At 46.2% G+C, this 18,795-nt stretch overlaps 1 protein-coding gene across 2 annotated transcripts in view; it reads right to left on the bottom strand.

Annotated features, from left to right (window-relative positions):
• Positions 1-15,413, bottom strand: part of NPR3 (natriuretic peptide receptor 3) — a 50,014-nt gene extending 34,601 nt beyond the window's left edge. The window contains exons 1-3 of one of the 2 annotated variants that reach the window (XM_054185214.1): positions 14,681-15,413; positions 9,794-9,916; positions 5,174-5,340 (exon numbers count right to left, since the gene is read on the bottom strand). In XM_054185214.1, the coding sequence (XP_054041189.1) occupies positions 5,174-5,340; positions 9,794-9,916; positions 14,681-15,389 (999 nt within the window). In that variant the 5' untranslated portion in view covers positions 15,390-15,413. The remainder of the gene's footprint in view (positions 1-5,173; positions 5,341-9,793; positions 9,917-14,680) is intronic. The other variant, XM_054185213.1, reaches the window with a different exon arrangement.
• Positions 15,414-18,795: the final 3,382 nt, after the last annotated feature.

Here is an 18,795-nt window from a genome sequence, read left to right as displayed (position 1 = left end):
AGCTGGCATGTGAACCCGTTTTTTCCGGCTGCTGAAAGCAGCTTGTGGTTTGCTTTTATTCTTTCGAACACAATTAGCAAAGCACTCCAGCAGCTGAAAAGACCTATTCATTTGAACAAATCATTCGTTGGGAGGGTTTTTTGTTGGCTTTTTTTTTTTTTTTTTTTTTTTTTAAAAAATCTCCTCAAAACTCTCTCCCATCCTGGTGTAGTCAGAAGAGACACAAAAGCCTGCCTGTCATTAATCTTGCCTGCCTGTGCCTGAAAAAAGACAAGCGGGACGTACACTGCTGAATACGTTACATTTTCAGCGGCTCTCTCAGTGACAGGACTGAATTGCTCACTTCTCCCAACTCTTATCTTAGCTGGTGTACAATCCTAATTAAAAGGCTGACGTAAGGAATACACACGGGGAAGAGTCTGGCACGGATGTTATGGATGAGATGATAAACTTTATGAGCACAGCTACCCCCCACATAGCTTTTGTAGTTAGCTGTTGGAGCTCGAACAGTTGCTCTTATGCAGATTATTTCTCATTTCAGAGGGCTGAAAATGTTAAATAAAACAGACTTGCCCTTTCTAATAGGCAGTAGCATCTCACTGATCTAATTAATCTATGTAGCTCATTCTTTCACTGAGACAACTTTACAGGCAAATTGAGCTCCAGTTCCCTTCTCCTGCGGCTCATTTTCGTGTGAAAAGGGCTGTGGATAGGGTAAAACCCACGCATCCACCTCGCAAACAATGCTGTCATGTAGTTAACACAGCAGAAATATTTGTTTAATTAGTTACATTTTCAGCTTTTAAATGAGAAGAAAAAACAAGCCATGGGTGGTCTGAAACCTCAGAAGAGCAAATATCCCAGGCTGTAAAATCATCCCAGCTCAGAATACTGGTCTGGACATAAAAAAGCATTTATTGAATCGTAGGCCTGAGTCAGGAACAGAAGGTGCATTAAGAGCTTCCAAACTGCAGGCTACTGCCAATTCATTAAGTGTTCGGCATTATTTAATAAAAATGGCTTATGCACATACTTTAACTGAAACACTATTTATTCATAAACATTTTTAACTAGAGTATCTGTTGGGAGTTACTCACACACCAATTCAGAGACAGTTTCAAATTCTTCCTTCACATAAATGCATGCAGTTCCCATTGCTGCCTGCCTCACATAGGCTATAGGTCTGCAAGCACAGCTTGTGCTGTATTTTGCAATTAAACCAAGGATCTCAGCTGGTTTATAGAAACCAGGACATGATGTTGTTAATGTCTTGGTAAAGCATTAGCACTACAGTTGTAAGAAAACTGCTATAATTTCTGTAATATTATTAAAGTGATTCTACCGTCCTTATGCCTAAACTCCGTATCTGAATGGATTTCTGAAAAAATTCCTCTTTTTTTGGCTATTTTGGCAGCGAAGTCAGTCTCCAGGTAGGCATGAGATAAAATGGTCAGGCTGTCTACAGAACTACAGGAGGTATCTTGAAAAAAAAAATCATGACACCATTAAATGCTGAAATGAGGGCTGAACAGATCTGATGCTTCAGCCCACAGTTCTTTGGGTTACATTAGCATGACAGTAACTGCCTTCAGACTCTAAAAGTGATGACCAAGCAAACTAATAATATTTGCTGACGGACTCAGGCAGCTGTTGCAACGGGATGTTGCAATGGGACATTGCAGACAGGGAACGTCATCATTTTTAGCCCCATTCTGTGCAACTACTACCTACCCAAACCCTTCTAAGATGCTTTCTCAGAACCTCTCTGCCACTCTTACTTTTGATGCTGTTTAGTTAAAAGGGGTTTAAGGAAGCTTTTCCCTTCACAAGGGAGATTCCTGGAGGAGTCAGAGAAATCGCCCTTTCCACACTTTCCTGCTCACTCCCAAGGTGCAGGTTCTTCTGCCTTCCCCCCTGCAGAAGCACAGCACCCATGCAGAAACAGCAGCAGTTTCTGACCTGGGAAGGACATACCCACAACAAGTTTTTCGCTTTTCCGTGTGATTTCACAGCTGGAGATGAAGATGGCCAACAACAATCTTTGACCTGTTACTCATCCAAGGGCCATATGTGTTCTCCATTCCCGCAATTGGACAGCTGCTGCTTTAGGACTTTGCCCTTTCTGTCTCCCTTATCTTTCCTTCTGTCATCTGCTTATTTTCCATTTTTATGATATTCTTTTTTGGTAGATAATAATGCCTTTAGGAATACTGCTGGCAAAAGGCCAGGACAAAATGGCAGCGCTAACAACTTTTGTTTGAGTTAGGGTCACTGCGAGATAATTTAGACCAGGGACCTGGGGCCCCATTTTCCCATGACACTGGAAGAATCCACGCAGAGAAGCAGAAACACTGAATGCTTCAAATTCAAACCTCCCTGAATTCATCCTCTTGGGACACAGCTTGCAGAAAAGGATGAGGATTATATTTCAACACCCGTGGACAGGACTTGAGATGGACCGTACCACCAACTATCTTTGCGCAGTTTTGTTTTCAGGAGCTGAATCCAGCAGAGAAAAATCCATCTCTGTCACTTCCCACTCACTCAGCTGAAGGACCTCTCCCAAGTTTCCCTTAGAGGCCACAGCCTTGCTTAGCCAACACCCAGGACAAAACTGCCACTTCTACCATGCTGCCAAAAAAAAAGCACTGTTAATGAGGTGCCCACTACCCACATATATTTCAGAGAGGAACTAGCTGGCCCTCAGTTTGGCTTTTTATTTTTCCCCATTAGTTTTTAAAATGGATTTTTTTCTTAAGCCTGAAGGCTGCCCCGAAATGTTTCCCTTACAAACACAGCAGCCGGACAATCAGTTAAGGGAGTATGAAGCACCTCTTTCCCACTGTCTGAAGTGGGGAAATGTAAAATTCGTCATAAACAATGAAAAGCAAACCTCGTTCCCCCACAACCATGGATCTGTAGCTCCTCCACAGGGAATCTAGATCCCTACAGCCTCCACCACGAGCTTCCCGTGAGTCAAGGATTGCTGTTTCAGATGGCAGGAAGCCATGGTAGATGTCCATAGATCACAAGTCCTCCATCTGCCCTGACAAGAAGAGACTGGGAAGAGCGCAGAAAGCCAAGTGGGAAAGGAAGAGCAGGAAGAGGAGCAGGAGAGGCAGCAGCAGCAGGAGGGGCGCCATGCTACTGCCTGGCCCTAGCAAACACTAACATTTTTGGGTGAGGGAGTGCTTGGAGCAAGATGAAAAGCTCTGGATCACAGGTGGGAACAGGATATAGGGAGACGCAGCCCTCAGAACCAGGCAGAAGGTGGTCAAGGACAAGGCAGTAGGGAGCAAGGCACCCACTCTGGGACAGCCAGTACAGATGGCTGATTGCACAATCAATCATGGAGCAAGGAAGGAGAAAAGAGAACTTCTGGCAGTGGGTATGCAACTGTGCAAGGAGTATCCCCAACAAACACATTAGCCTGCAAAATCTCCCCCCTAATGGCACAGGGGGATTTGCTCTCTCTTGGATCCACTGCTGCTTGACCTTAACAGTGCTTGCACCTATCCATGTCTATCAACGCTGAACTTGCATAGGGTTTGCAGTGAGTCCACATCCTAAAGAACAGCAAAGCATCCCGCCCTTGCCTGTCTCCAAACCACCCACAGGCAGCACCCTGAGCTCTCGTCAGTTTAACATTCTTCTCATCTGAGGAGATGTCACACTGCCCAGACTAGAAAAGCCACACAGCTGTGGATGACTGGCTCTTTAATATTCAAAATCACATTTCTCACCAACCACAACCAAGAGCACATGGCAGATTTTGAAGGTACATAGCTGGCTAAGTGACACCTGCAAAAGGGCACATAGAGGGAAAAGGGAGGAACAGCACAAAGTACAGTCCTCTGCCTTGTTCAAAACTCATTTAGCAGGTTCTTCAGAAAGCAGCTCTTTGAACTTGGCAGCTGGGGTTTCTCCAGTAACTCAAGGCAAAAAATGCCAACAAAAGACTATTTCTGCCTGCCTAGACTTTGAAAGTTTCACAAGAAAAAATATAAGCTAGTGATGTGATTCAAAAACCACTTTAACTAAAATATTTAAATAAAATACATTCAAATTCTAAGAAGCACAGGTTTTCTGAAGACAGCTAAGGTTATACAATGAACTGCAGGAAAGGTCATTTATTAACACAACATTCAAGTTCATCAGCTTGTGCTTTGAACTAAAATGATGCCTCCACCTGTGAGGCACACAATGCTTAAAGCAAAGAGATGAGGTAGGTGCCTCAGTGGGAGCTGGCAAACGAGCGGTTTGGGTTGCTTTCTTGAGTTTCAGGCATAAATTCCTAGCTCTCATTTCCTACAGGTAAAGACTGACCAAACTCTTCAAGCTTTTTTTCTTTATAAGCATATTTGGAAAGTTACTCCCCATCATGGGGAAGGCTGACTGCCTGGGAAGTACTTGTATCAGCATGCAGAAATCCCTATAGGTATGTGCTATACATTCTTGCTTTCACAGAAGACTTTTCTATGAAAACACCTAATGAACTAGCTTGGTAGCTCAAAAGCAATTTTCAGAGGCATCTTCCTCCTACATTTGGAGAGATTAAAAAAGATAAAAAAGAGACATGCTTTCCCATATCCATCTCTGAATGACAATGGCACTCCCCTAGGCTTAAAACAACTCGTAAGGACTATACTGATATTTTAGACAGTTTAAAATAAACAGCAACAAGAACCTAAATATGCTTAGTTGGGAAATAAGACCACTTTTCTCATTCACATAAAGAAAAATTTCATTGGATGCAATACAGAGAGTGTAACTTGCTGAAATTTGATTCTACAAAAAAAATTATTGGGAGAAAACAAAAAAGAATATAGTTCTTTGCCTGTTAAAAAAAGACAAGTGCTTGGTGGGAGAGGGAGAGAGACACAGCAATTTGCCTTTCCCCAGCCTTCCTGCTGATGAACAAGGGAACAAGCACAGGACAACTGGTCATGGATGGTGGTGCACCTTGACCATGTCTATTCTTGCTATTTGCATTATCCACAAAAAAAAAGGAAAAAATGGAGGAAAAAAAAAGAAAGATATTATATAGTGAACAGTGGGATTTTACAACTGAACCCAGGTGACTGTCCTGATAAGGTCTCACTGCTACTTTTGCTTTAATTAGGATGATGTTTTTGAAGATGCTAAGACCTGAAGCCTGTCATCAAGCACTTACGTAGTCATCCTCGTGCAGACCTTGCTTCTGAACAGAACTTTTCACCTCCAGGGAAAACTTCTCAAACTCAGGCTTCACGGTCCTCAGCAGAGTGACGGTTTGGAGGTATGAGTATGCCTTCTTGGCTTCAAGGTCATGTTTGTCTCCTCTTCTCCAAGAGCCATTTCCTAAGGGGAAAACAAGAATATTTCCAGCTCCAACTTAGGTACCATTACAGGATTGCCTTCCTTTTTCCACCTGGAAGTCCCCTGTCCTGCACTATGGGGAGATGGCAGAGTAAAAGGGAGAACTGAACCTGTTCCAAGATGTGCAGGAAACCAGGCAGGGAGGAACGGCTGGTGGGAAGTAAATGTGCAAACAGAAGGACAACTTTACTCCCATGCTGGGCTTGCTTATTTTTAAAGGGTGGGATGAAGCCTAAGTGTGAGAAGACATCTCAGAGCAAAAAACATGTGCCAGATCTCAAACACAGAAATATTTAAGTTAGAATAAGTGAGGGAGGATTCGACCACAAAGGTTTTTGTTACATATCACTCCACCAGCAACACTCTTGGACAGTCAGAAAGGCACCAATAAAGTCAATAGTATGATCGTCACCAGGCATGGAAGGCAGATGGTGCAGCTACTTCTCCGACAGCTCTCCCACTGCGGTCAAGGAGCAAACCATGTGTGCAGTGGCTGCCAGACCAGCCCTGCTCTTAGTGGAAAAGAAACACTTAGAAATAAAACGGGATCCTGTGCCTACACTGTATTTACACGTGTTTCATGTCACAGCAGGGAACAATTTAACTCAGACCACCAGTAAAGTAATCAGATTTTTAAAAATCAGGATAGCTGACTGGTTGTTAATTAGCAGAGGAGTCCTGCCTAACAGGGCCTGACCTTCGCAGGTCCTAAGACCCCGATCCAAAGCATCACGAGATTAGTGGAAATGCCCATGTTGCTCTGCACCAGGTTTTGTGCTATTCTACATAAACAATAAATAAAAGAGGCATAGAGGGAACATTAGTAGCCCTAAGCAGTGTGCCTCTAAATGCTTACAAATAATTAAAAGCTAGACAGTCTTTTTTCAACAACAAACCCCATCACGGCTAAATGAGCCAAGGTAAAGACTAATCCTAAACTCCCAAGGGCAACCTGGAGGCACACGGGACCCTGAGATGAGAGAGGATGTGGCTGCTTTGCTTGGGTTGAGGACCATGGTGTCATTTAGACTAAGAGAAGCAAGTGGTTTGGGAGTGGAGATGCTAACGGAGATGGAGTCCAAGCATCAAACCCATGGTGCTCCTTGCACAGTACTACCAGCTGCATCGCACACCTGCAACAGCAAATTAACAGGCAGACAACCTGGGTCCCCCCAAAGCAGGTGAACACAGAGCCTGCGCTTTGTCCTCACAGAACTGCTGCTGGGACTTTTTTTTCCCCCCCTTTTTCTTTTTTGACAATAAATGTAAATGGAGAATTGCTCTGCTTCCTCAGGGCGCACAGGGGAAAGAACAAAGGACCTGCACCTCTCTGGAGGACAAGTCTTTCCTCCTGCTGCTTTTGGCTCCAGGGCAGCTCCTGTCACTCCCAGCACAGGATGGGAGGCACAGGACCACCCAAGCCCTTTTACCTTTCTTTTCTACCCCAAGAAAGCCTTATTTACTGCAGCTCGGCACCAGCTAGGACTGTCATCTTTATAAATACCATGAACCTTGCTAATTCTTAATTTACTTTCTTTTTTCAGAAGCGATTTCATTCTTTTAGGAAGAAATTGTACTTTAACTGGTCAAAATTACTTGTGCCAGGACCCTGTTCATCAGACCTGATGGAAACACTGCAGCACAACTAACATCCCACCATCCGGTTTTGCCCCCAGAGGCAGGGCTCTTCCCTCCAGTGCCTGCACGCTGACCTTGTTACTACTTTTGAAAAAGAAAGCGACACACATCTGGCAACTGTAAGCTAGCACATCTTGCTGGCTTCCCCGCAAGAGGGTACAAGCCCTGCCAGAGCCTCAAAGCTGAAAAGCCTCTGCCCCAGCTGCGTACCTGCATTTCGGAGGTGCAGTATACATGAAGTACAGCAGAGACTACAGCACAGAGGGCTTTGCTATATCTTAGTAGTTACAAATGGAAATGGCTAAAAAGAGTGACATCATAGACACAGAAAAATGGTAGTGCTGGTAGAATGTGAATAGGTTTCTGTCCTGAACGCCATACATATTTATTTTAAAAAAATCATGACACTGGGAGCAGGGAAGGTACACTTGCATAACAGCGTTCCTAGAATATTTTACATATTTAAATTCCTTTATGGATTATTTTGCAGGAGGTTGTCTTGCCACAGTACTTATGTGCAATTATTGCAGCCTTGGCATTTAATACTTCTGCTCTTCTGAAAAATTAAAAATATTCAGAACAGAGGGCAACAACAAACTGCAATATGGTCATCTGAACTTGAAGGCAAAGTGCCAATTTGCCAATCACACCCCCTCTTCAATTTTGTACCTTTTATAACATAGATAATCTAGTATCTCCAGCTACTGGGAACAAGGAATTTTGGGAGAATTTCTCTACATTTCTCTTTTGTGCTTGCTTTCCACATGTGATGACCACCTGCGCAAAAGTCAACTCCTGATGCACAGTCATTTCACTCTTCATGGGAAACACACCCCCAAAGAAACAGAAAAAATTGGTTTAAAAGAATTATTACTTAGAAATGCCAGGATATGCCACATCCTAACTACACTACATCCAAAGACAGAGAGTTTTCATTAATCCTTTGGAAAAGCTACAAGAAGACTGTGATGCAAAGGAGGATGGAGCTGAGGCTCCCACGTGGTATCACCCCCATCACTGTGAGGCTGTCCGCGGGTGCCGCATTCCCTCCTGTGACTCCAAAGGGAGCCCAGCTCATACACAGACTTGTTCCTGAGGCCATATGAATCACTTCTGATGCATTTCTACTCTGTGAGATGAAATGCAGTAGTAGCGCAGAGGTAACAAGCCACCACTGGCAGCCAGAGGGGTTATTTGATCAGTGGTTTCTAGTAAAGTCAAGCCTGCAAAGCTCCCAGGGTCTACAGAAGGGTCAAAACTTCAGGGTTTTGTGATTGCTGATACGTGTTGACCTTGAGCTTTTTGCTTTGGTCCCGATTAAGGCTGCAATGCCAAATGGTTTTGCTTATGCCACAAGGGATACAGTCACTCCAAATTCAACTCAGCAAAAAGAAAACCTTGATTCGAACCACTGGCTTTGATCTTATTCTGCAACTTTGTCTTTTAGTTATTTAAGTAATTTCCTTATTATCCTGAAAAACTTGGCACTTCTTTACCTAACCTATACATGTAGCAGTATCTGTACTTCTGTATGTATCCCCATGTCTGAATTCAAACAGTTACACAGATTCATTATAGAGCTTTTCAACAAACCACACTGCTTTACTGTGAAATAATCTCAGAGGCTGTACATGGATAACAAAAAGTTTATGCACAACTTACAAATGATTCATTAAACAAAATACATCATCCTTTCGTGAATTCAGTTGGTCCTGTTCATCAACATTTTGAGGCTTGAAAGAAAGAAAAAAACCCAAGTTTTCCTTCTTTGTCAACTCCCACTTGATTTTCAATTTGAAATGAATTTGGTTTTGTAGTGGATTAGTTAATGCAGCCTGCGGGGGGGGATTATTTTCTCTGCACCTGCAACAGAGGCTGCTCCTTTCAAAAGCCATGTTGACACTTCAACAAAACCTAGTTCTCAGGCATGAACTTGCTTCAGCTTCAGTCATCTGATGTTGTTTAAAATTCAGCAAATATGTTGCTCCAGTATTAGTTCGCTCTGTAGCGGCTGAGAGCAGGTTTAGTCCCTGACATGCACTAACATAGTATCAAATGTAACTGATAGCAGTTATATTCCAAAAAGCAAGTGTATTTAATTTATATCTTAAAGTCATGTTTTGATTTGACAACTCATATCCTTTTTACTTAGGAGTGGAATCAGACACTTTTATCCACGCTACTCTAGTAAATTTGGACTGTCTGTGTCCTGTCCAGTGATTTCCCTTCAACACAACACCGCTGAATGTTTTTGCAGATGTAGTTTCTGATCAAAAGCTGCAGCGGATTAGACGTGTGAACCGCCAGCACAGAGATGACTTCTGGAAACCCAGGTCCTGCAGCTGCCCACAGCTCCGGCCACTGCTAGTGCTTCCTTCCAGCCATCTGCACCGACTGCAGGCCACCGGGCAGCCAGGAATAGCCCTGTCCTGAGATTTGGTAGTCACAAGGCTGGGGATGGTCCAAGCCACCTAGAGCTGAGCACACACACTGCAGCATGGAGTATCCACACCTGGCTGATGTAACCAATGTCTCCGTCTGGTGCTGCTTCCCCTACAAGTAACTAAATAAGTAATGCCTATAGTGCGTTTGGCATTTTGTGATCCACCCAGTGGCAACTACAGCCACAAGATCCTTGCCAGCAATACCACAGCCAAAGTGGAAGGTAACTGCAACAACAGGGAGACGCAGTGGTGTATTCTGGACTCCATGTGGCATATTTTGAGGCTAACAAATCTAAAAATATTACCAGGCTTACAGAAGACTTTGCAACATACTTGGGCACAAAAAGCATTACCATATGACGAGCTGTTGAAGAGTTCAATATTGAAGAAAGCGTAGTCCCCATTGGTCATTCCTTGCCGATGAGCAGCCAACATGATGTTCCTGATTGTGTCACCGCTGGCACACATGATTACAACTGGTGGAAGAAAACAGAAAACACAGGTAAGAAGCAGTTCAAGAACTTCAGGGAACAGCCTGTTAAGCATGAAAGCTGCCAGAGACAGTGACCCCAGCTGTCTTCCCAGTGTTGCAACAAACATGACAATGCAGATGGCAAACAAAACTGACTTCCCAAACAGCTGACAGAAGACAGGTACCAAACACAAGAGGGGCTTCCTACTGCCTTGTCTCCTCTGAAAATAATTAGAGCCTCTGTGTGATTAAAGTTTTTTTACCCCTGCAACATGTGGTAAGACCTAGCTTCAAATTTCTTCAACTGCATGTATTCATAGAGTCAATTGCAACCATAAGCCTCTGTTGCTACTTCTAACTGGACACAAGACAATCTGAAGAATTAAGGTGATACAACAACATTACCATTTTAATTTCCATTCCATTGAACAGTTTGGTGTAGATTCACCTTAACTAAATTTTAGACATCTGAGGTGTAAGTATCTGGACTAGAATCTGTTGCCTCTCTACGGTTAATGTAGAGCAGCATCTCTGCAGCTATCCAGGGACAGTGGTATGAATCTCTCCAGGATGTGACTTCCTCTCCAGAGACCATATAATAAGCCTAGGAAACAACCTTTGATGGGATGCTTAATATTCAGAAATGGGAAAAGCGAGTGCCACTTTCTGAGCATTAAGATTAAAGGTGGTTACAAGATTAAACGCCACAGACCCTCATTTATCACAGACCAAGAGACAAGCAGGGGTTCTGCTGCTACAACGGGACCTACAATCCCAGAGGTGTCCTCCATGTGGACACGATGATCCACACTGTGACAACAGTGGTCAAGAGGTCTGTTCCCCAGCCTGCTGGGCACAGGGAACTACTCCCCTTGCTACCCCTTCCCTCTGCAAGGAGAAAGCAGGAACTCAGGTGAGGTCTTCAGCCATGAAGACACCTCCCATATTGAGCACTTTATACCATAAATTTTTATATAGGTTCACAGGACTGTGGGTACGAAGCTACTGACATCAGAGAGAACAGTAAAGTATTCTATCAGTGAATGCTTTGGGGTTATATTCTACAGCAAAGTTGTAAGAGATCCTGTTGGGACGATGACTTGAAACCAACTGCACGCACATTTCCAAGAACACCGTCACGCATGGCAGGGCTCAAAAGCTACAATAATGTACGCAAATATTTTCACCCCAACAATAAAACTGAATCAAAACCACATTCAGCTTTTCTGGGTAGAAGTGTTTGCTATTATAAGAAATGAAAAGGCCAAACAGGCCAAATCTTTTCGCACACAATGAATCTTCTCCCATCGCTTTTTTGGTTGGATGCCATCACAGGCATAAAGCTCCAGATGCGCTGCCAGGGTGAGTCACGTACGGTACATCCCCACACTTCAGGAGAGTTATACCATGCATAGCTCTGTCCTCCTGATTACAGCAGAGCAATATAATAATTTCCAGAGCAAGAGAGCAAGACATATTTCATGACCATTGTGAAGTATATTAGCATGAAGGAAAAGAAGAAAAATAATTTTCTTAAAATAAAATTTGGATCAAATCTTTTCCAGACACACATCAGGAACAAATTTGTCTCACTGTTCCTAATTTCAGTATAGGTGAGAGATTTCCTTTTGAAATGTTTCCTTGCTGGCCTCCCAATTCTCCTTTCACTTTGCCTTTATAATTCACATCTATCATAAAAACGTACTCTGTAGATGGAATCAAAGAGATTCCCACAACACCAGTAAAAGACCGAGCAAAAGGAATAAAAAAAAAAAGTGTGTGGGGAAAAAAAAACTACTTTAAGATACATTAAATCATATTTTGTAAGCCTCTAAAGGAATGTAAGGGAAGTAATATTAACTATTTGGATGTGCTTTTTACCCCAGCAGGAGAGCAGAGATTACATATTTCAAGATTTTGAAACAAATAAACTATGGGCATGTCTCTCAAAATCTTCCAAAAATGTAAATTAATCTGCATCTGTACCTCACTATTGTGTACATACAAGTGTGTACGTGCAAACACACACAAAATGTTCTCCCTCCAGTATAATACACACAGACCACAGTGATTCTAATACTAATATTCTGAATTTATTGACTAGGATTATTGACTCATCCTGCAAATACTTAGGAGTTTAATTCCAGTTAAAGGAATAAGCATTCCCTTCGCTACGCACATCCCTTGGACTATGTGTTTGGGCAGAACATGTCTAAGCACAGTCCTGAGTTTGTGGCCATCGTGGCTAACCTGAGCCTACCGCATCGAGCCTGCAGTGTGGCTAACGGAGCCTACTTGAACTAGGAATGAAATTCACTGAAGACACGTTGTTAACTTTTATCATTGTATTTTTCATCATGATTTTGTTGTGGCTCCAGGACTTGAGTCTTTTGGAATGGCTGCAGGGACTGAACGGGCAGCAGCTGGCAAATACACGTACATGGTTGAGGGTCCCCTGCCTCTCAGGCCCCCAAGAGCTCAGCGCAAAGCCCCAGCCAGCAGCAATACAGTCCACGGAGCCAGCCTCTGCCCCAGCTCCCCACGGGACAGCTGATGGGGCAGCTTCTTTTTCAACCCTGGCAGAGTTTCAAGCAGGAATCCCGTATCTGCTTGAAAGCTCGCTCCCACTCCAGGCGACTCATGGAAGCCCCACCACTCAGGTGCGACCACCACTAACAGCAGTCTCTGGGGACAGAGAAGGTGCAGGGTCAGAGCACAGGATGGTGTCACAGTAGGTACAACACAGGAGCCCTTAAAATCTGGTGAGAAAATCAACCAACCACAAGCGTTTCTAGAAAGTGCTTTGGACAGTGCCCTGATGCCCACAAGCCCTGCTGCCCCGTAGGGGGGACCTCCAAGTAGTCTCCAGGAGAAATGAAGACCTCATCTGGTCAGCTAAGGCACCTGGTGCATCCTTCACATGATAGATGACTTCTAAAATACTGGGACAGCCTGAAAGGTGTTGTGAATGGCAGAACCACCCCCTCAGGCCCAGAGGAACATGCCAGGCAAGTCCTGTGGTCAGTCTTTAAAGTCTGAAAGACACAAGTGGAAGCTGAAGGGCCCCACTTGCTGCATTTTGCAGCAGCAGCATGAGCCAGAAGACAAATGAAGAGGTGAGATGGAGGGAGGGAACCCCACAGGGCACAAGGTGGGGAATGAAATATGACAGAGGGCTGCTTTTGTTCAGTCATTTGCAAGTTACAGAACGATGTAAGACCAAAGGTCTCAGCTCATCAAAGCATTTAAGCCCAGGCTGAAAGCAAACCTCTCTTCCCTGACTGTCAGCACGGGCTGATGAGCCGGGTTTGCCTTTAACTACCAGTCATGCTCCCATAGCACGGCCACAGCCCCCTTTGACTAAGGGTGAACACTCATCTTTTCATGCCATAAGCATATTGCCATGCTCTTAGCATCAGGAAAGCCAAACACACACACAAAAGTCAGGCTGATTAAAAAAGAAAAGCATCTTTCCCTACGTAGCGGTTTCCTCTGGCACTTAACGCATGTCTTTCTCTCCGTTCAGTGTTATTTCCCTGAACGGTACTTACTAGGAAAGCTCTATTTTAAGCACCTGCTTTAGTGAAGAGAGAATTAAAGAGCCATATGCGATTAGACCTCAGTTCTCTCACACATGCTCCTACGCACATTAAGTATTTCACAGCAGTGTAACGACATCAGCAGCGCAAGGCTGCTCCGTCCACAGCCTTCAGCACTGCAACACCAGTCACGCACGGGATGATCTTTATCAGTCCAATTTTGATGCTATGTTTACATTCTACAACCAGGGATGTAAAAATCGTACAAAGCACTTTGTGCATCTACATCTCTTCCAGAAAACAGCTAAGGACTTTCTTTAACTTGATCCTGCAGTCCACTCCTGGAAAACACCTTTTCTTTTTTTTCCTTTTTTTTGCAATAACTTACCAGGGAAGCCTATGGCTGCTAAAAGCCTCTAACAAAAACCACCTTTTTGATAAGCCCACATACCCACACATTGGTCAGCAAGATCTCGCTTTGAAACACAAAATCTAACTACAAATTTGCACGTCCCAAAGCACTTTAAGCGTTTTACTACTTCATGATGCAAAGCCAGTTCATCCAGCTCAGAGGTGACTTCCCAAGATGTTTTACAAGCCATTTATCTCCACACTGTTTTGCTAACAGTTGGTGGCAATATTACTGCACACACTCACAGGGTTTTGCATCCACACATCCCCTGAAATTACTGCTTCCCCTAAATGCATTTGTTATTTATGAAGCACTCGACAGGGCTCCCAACGGCAGGAGCGGGGAAAAGGATCCCTGCAGCAAGACACAGCAGGGTGTGAAGAAAACATCTTTACTTAGACTTTGAACTTACAGAGAATCACTTCAAAAATCTCAGAGAATAAGCAACAGATTTGCTGCTCTGCAGATGCGGGCAATTTTGGGTAAGCCAGCCTGCCGCAGAAAGCTGATTTCTTACTATGCCACAAAACCCTGCCAGCGTGGTCTCCGAGGGTGAGCCTCCTCCCTCTCTGCCGCGGGAGGCAAAGTTCTAATGAACTTCTGTGGGCACAGCTTTTGCTCGGGGCAGCTGGCCCCCATCCGCCGGGGGATGCCTGGCCCGGGGATGCCGGCACAGCACAGCAATGAGTTTCCCCGCGGGTGGGAACGTGATGTGACTCCCCCCTCCCGCAGGACCTTCCCTCCCCGGTGCTCCCATCGCCCCAGCCACCACCGGACGCCGCCGAGGAGCCGAGCCGGCCGCCCCGCCGCTACTCACCCCTCTCGCCGGTCTGGAGGGTGCGGACGACGTCGTCGAGGTCGAGGTGGCGGCTGCTCTCGTCGAAGCTGTGCACGGCCATGTGGAAGGCCTCCTCCTGGAAGACCACATGGACGCCCTCCATGGCGAAGTAGCAGCTGCGCTCGGGGTTGCTGTCGCTGTAGAGCAGCGTGGCCCGGCTCCACTGGTGATGGCGGAAGAGGGCCAGCAGCATCTCGCCCATCTTGGCGTAGGCGGGGGCGACGCGGGTGAGGTGCGAGTACTCGCCGCCCTTGGCGCCGAAGCCGGCGGCCAGCGCCCCCGCCGACAGCATGGGGACGTCCCAGTGGGCCGCCAGCCGCGCCACCGGCGCCGCCGCGTACTCGCAGACGGGCCCCAGCAGCAGGTCGGGGCGCCGGCGCTGCAGGGCCACCATGTCCACCAGGCTGAAGAGGGCGCGGTTGCCGCAGGCCGAGTCCTCGTAGGTGAGCTGGAAGGAGTAGCCGGGGGGCAACCCGCCGCCGCTCTCCCGCAGGCTCCGCACCGCGTACTCGATGGCCGGACGCACCCGCCCCAGCGAGAAGAGGTAGGCGTCGTCCTGCGGCAGCAGCACCAGCACCCGGATCAGCTTCTCCTCCTCCGCCGCCTCCGCGCCCGCGGAGCCGCCGCCCAGCGCCGCCCGCGCCGCCAGCAGGCAGCAGCAGAGGCTGCCCAGCAGCCAGGGCGGCATCGCGCCCGCCCCCCCCCGCAGCCGCCCCGGCTCCGGCAAAACTTTTGTGCTTCGCTCCCCCCGACCACCACCACCACTACTACTACTACTACTACTACTGCTGCTGCTAATACTACTACTACCACCACCCTCCTCCTCCTTTCCCCGCCCGCCTCGAAATTGTTCGGTCGTGCTTTATTTCTCAGGTGTTTGGCGAATTCACAACCTGCCCCAGCCGGCGGGTTACGGACGGAGCATCTCAGCTCTGCTTTTCTTATAGATATTATTATTATTGTTATTATTATTATTTTGCCTCCCCTCCCCCCCGCCCCCGGCCGGGGCTGCCGGGCTGCGCCCTCCCCGCTTAAGTAGCGCGGGAGCGGCGGCGGCTGTCCCTCCGCAGGCGCGGCGCGGCGCGGCCGGGTTTGTGCGCAGGGAGGAGCCGGCCCGGCCGCTCCCGCCCGCCCCGCCCGCCCCCTCCGCGCCCCCGCCCGCCCGCACACCTCTCCCGACGGCCAGGGCTGCGGGCACCGAGGCTGCCGGCACCGCGGGGCGGGCGGGAAAGGGGGGGGGTTGGGGAATGTCCGTGTCACAGACAGAACACTTACGGACGGACGTCTGTACATCTGTCCGCCCGCTCGGCTGCTGCCCGACCCGCCGAGCGACTCCCCGGGGTCGCGGAGTGAGGGATCCCACGGCACTTTAATTTTTTAAAATATTTTTTTGGGTTGCTTTAGCTGCACTTTACTGCGTATGGGAAGCATTTGACACACCGTCCCCGTGGACTCAGGGGTCGGTGGTCGGCAGGGCTGGGGGTTTTGGGGAAGGGGGGGGTTGCAGCGTCAGCACTGGGGGATGCAGCAGCGGCAGTATACCAGCAGGGCTGCCCGGACCCCATCTCCTCCCCCCGAAAGGTGCCCGTGCTCAGGGACAGCATCCTCCCGTAACCCTATGGGGGATCCGGCACTGGATCCCAGACCCCTGCCTGTATCCCTCCGGGGTCTTTCAGAGATCCCCATGCCAAGGAGCCCCAGATGTGATTTTCTGTCGCTTCCCACTCGCTGTGTCTCAGAGACACAATTTCGTATCCCGAGCAAAGGTTTCCCCAGTGAAGGAGACAAGTCCCATTCTGAGATTATTTTCTTGGGGGAAAAAAAAAGGAAAACAACTTTCTGAATTACCTTGACCTCACTGGTCAGACCATGTTAAATGCATCCCTGATCAGCTCTACTTACTGGCCATAAAGCTGCTATGCTTAAGATTTTGTTAATGTCCACTTAAAATGGACACTCCTGTTCTGGAAAAAAGAATAAAGTCAATGCGAAATGTGCAAAATGTTTTGTGAAAGAGGCTTTGGAATACCTGATGTTTTTTGACAGCAAAATCGTGAAGGATAGCTCTCTGTGGAGTTTTCTGTGCCCCGTAACAGCACGCATCCTCAAACCCAGGGCAGGGCTGCATGGTTTGATGTTTTATGGTTACTCAGAGAGTGCCAGGTTTGCATTCGAAAGGTGAGTGAGCTGCTCCCGGCTTTACAGAAGGGGTTTGTATAGTTCAGCACAGAGGTCGTTGTCAGGGCAGTCTGTGTAAACTTACTTTTGTTGCTGCCTTCGCTGTGCTGTCTATGAATGGGAACGCTGCGCTCCTGGGGCGACCATCTGCTCACCTTCAAAATGCCTCGATTAAAAAGAAAAGAGAGCTGGAAACGCTAGTGCAATTACAACCGAGAAGTGGAATAAAGACAGCAGATAACGTGACGTACAGAAATAGTCGTCAAAAAAAATCTTTTTTTCAGGAGCGTGTATCTCATGGGGATCAGTAAAATAAAGAAGCTTAGAAATTCAAGGATGGGTAGCGTCTCTGAGAAATGTGCCTCTCACGTAGTTTTATTTGATTACTGAATCGAACTTCAGAGTGCTCTTGAAGATTACATAAACATCCACCCTGGTGAAGCTGGTTTTGTATGTTCCTGTACTGTAAGTTATGTCAGGCATTTTTTGTTGTAAATGACTCCATATAACATACTGGAGATTAAGCAGAATGTTACAATATACAACACGCCAGCCATCTTCACCACAAAGCTTGCAAAAACATTTTCTTAAGACACATTTTGAAACGCTGACCTTTGTAGTCACTGCTTTATGGTGACCCTACAGATGTGTTTACAACACTGAAATCTGGACAGATCTCTCTTGATTCCCTCCTTCCCCCGCCAAAATATCTTTTTCATTTTACGTGTGAGCTCCATACTCTCCTAGCCATCTTATTTGAGATGTGTAAACAGAACGGAAGAGATAGTAAGCCCATAAATCACAGGGCTGCCATCCCTTCACACTGGCTGCGCCTTGTGAGGTAAAGTACTGCTGGGAATGAATACGAGTGGGAGAAGTAGGGCCAGCACAAGGGGAAAAAGAAATAAAAGGCATCTAACCAGCACTGGGTAGCAGTAGTAGCATAGAGACCAATTTTGATGCTTTCAGACAAAGATCTGGCCCGCAGTATGTGGTCCTTACTCGCCCAAGCAATTGCATTCAGCCTTCTGGGAATCACAGTGTCTCTGCGGGCCCAAAGTGTCATGAACATTTCAGTTGTTCCTCTTCACCCAAAGCAGTTTTATAAAGAAGAATCCCAGCCTGTGACTGATTTATTTTTCTCAGCCAGAAAGTTATGCATGAGCATGTACTTGTTAATCCCAATTCAAAATGTCACTTAATCCACCTCATCATTAGTTCACTTACAGTATTTTCCATAGCTATAAATCCAACATTTCTCCACAGACATTATTTTTCTCAGCTACATAAATGCTTTTTTAATTGGAACAAATCCTGCAGTTGTGAATCAGTAGCAGGCAGAATGCCCGCGGACTGCAGGGAGAGCAGGGATTTCAGACTGGCCCTTTAGGACTAAGGTCATTTCAGACACGGGCTATTTTCCCCCCAGGAATAACTCATACACCAATCAAGAATCACTTGACTCGCTCCAGCTAGCATTAGCAACAGTCTGAACAGCCTGCCACAGATTAAGAAAATTCTGCACAGACAGGTTCACTGAAAACATAGTCCCCCCTAGAGGTTGAAAAGATGAAATATTTTAATACCATCTGTACTGCAAATATATCCTGCCATTCAGACTTTCAGGTTCTTCCTTGTTTTTCGAGAAATCTATTCTCTTTTTTTTTATTTCAAGGAATCGATATGATTCTGGAACACACCTAAGGGATTTCTTACTGTGACATGATGTATTTGGGTGTCTCTTTTCGCAATTTGCAGTCTTACCACTGTACCCTAATGCTATGTAAAAATGCAATGCAGCTTTTAGATGAAAATACTTCAGCATGAAAACTGAAGATGAGGAGATCTGATGCTAAAAAAAATAAGTGGGAAGGGGACATATTTACTTGATCTTTTAATTGACACCGGGTTCTGTG

This window comes from Rissa tridactyla, chromosome Z, assembly GCF_028500815.1.
Source record: "Rissa tridactyla isolate bRisTri1 chromosome Z, bRisTri1.patW.cur.20221130, whole genome shotgun sequence".
Classification (NCBI taxonomy): Eukaryota; Metazoa; Chordata; class Aves; order Charadriiformes; family Laridae; genus Rissa; species Rissa tridactyla.
The sequence above is the reverse complement of the archived record's forward strand: the minus strand, read 5'-3'. Positions and strand labels throughout refer to the sequence as shown.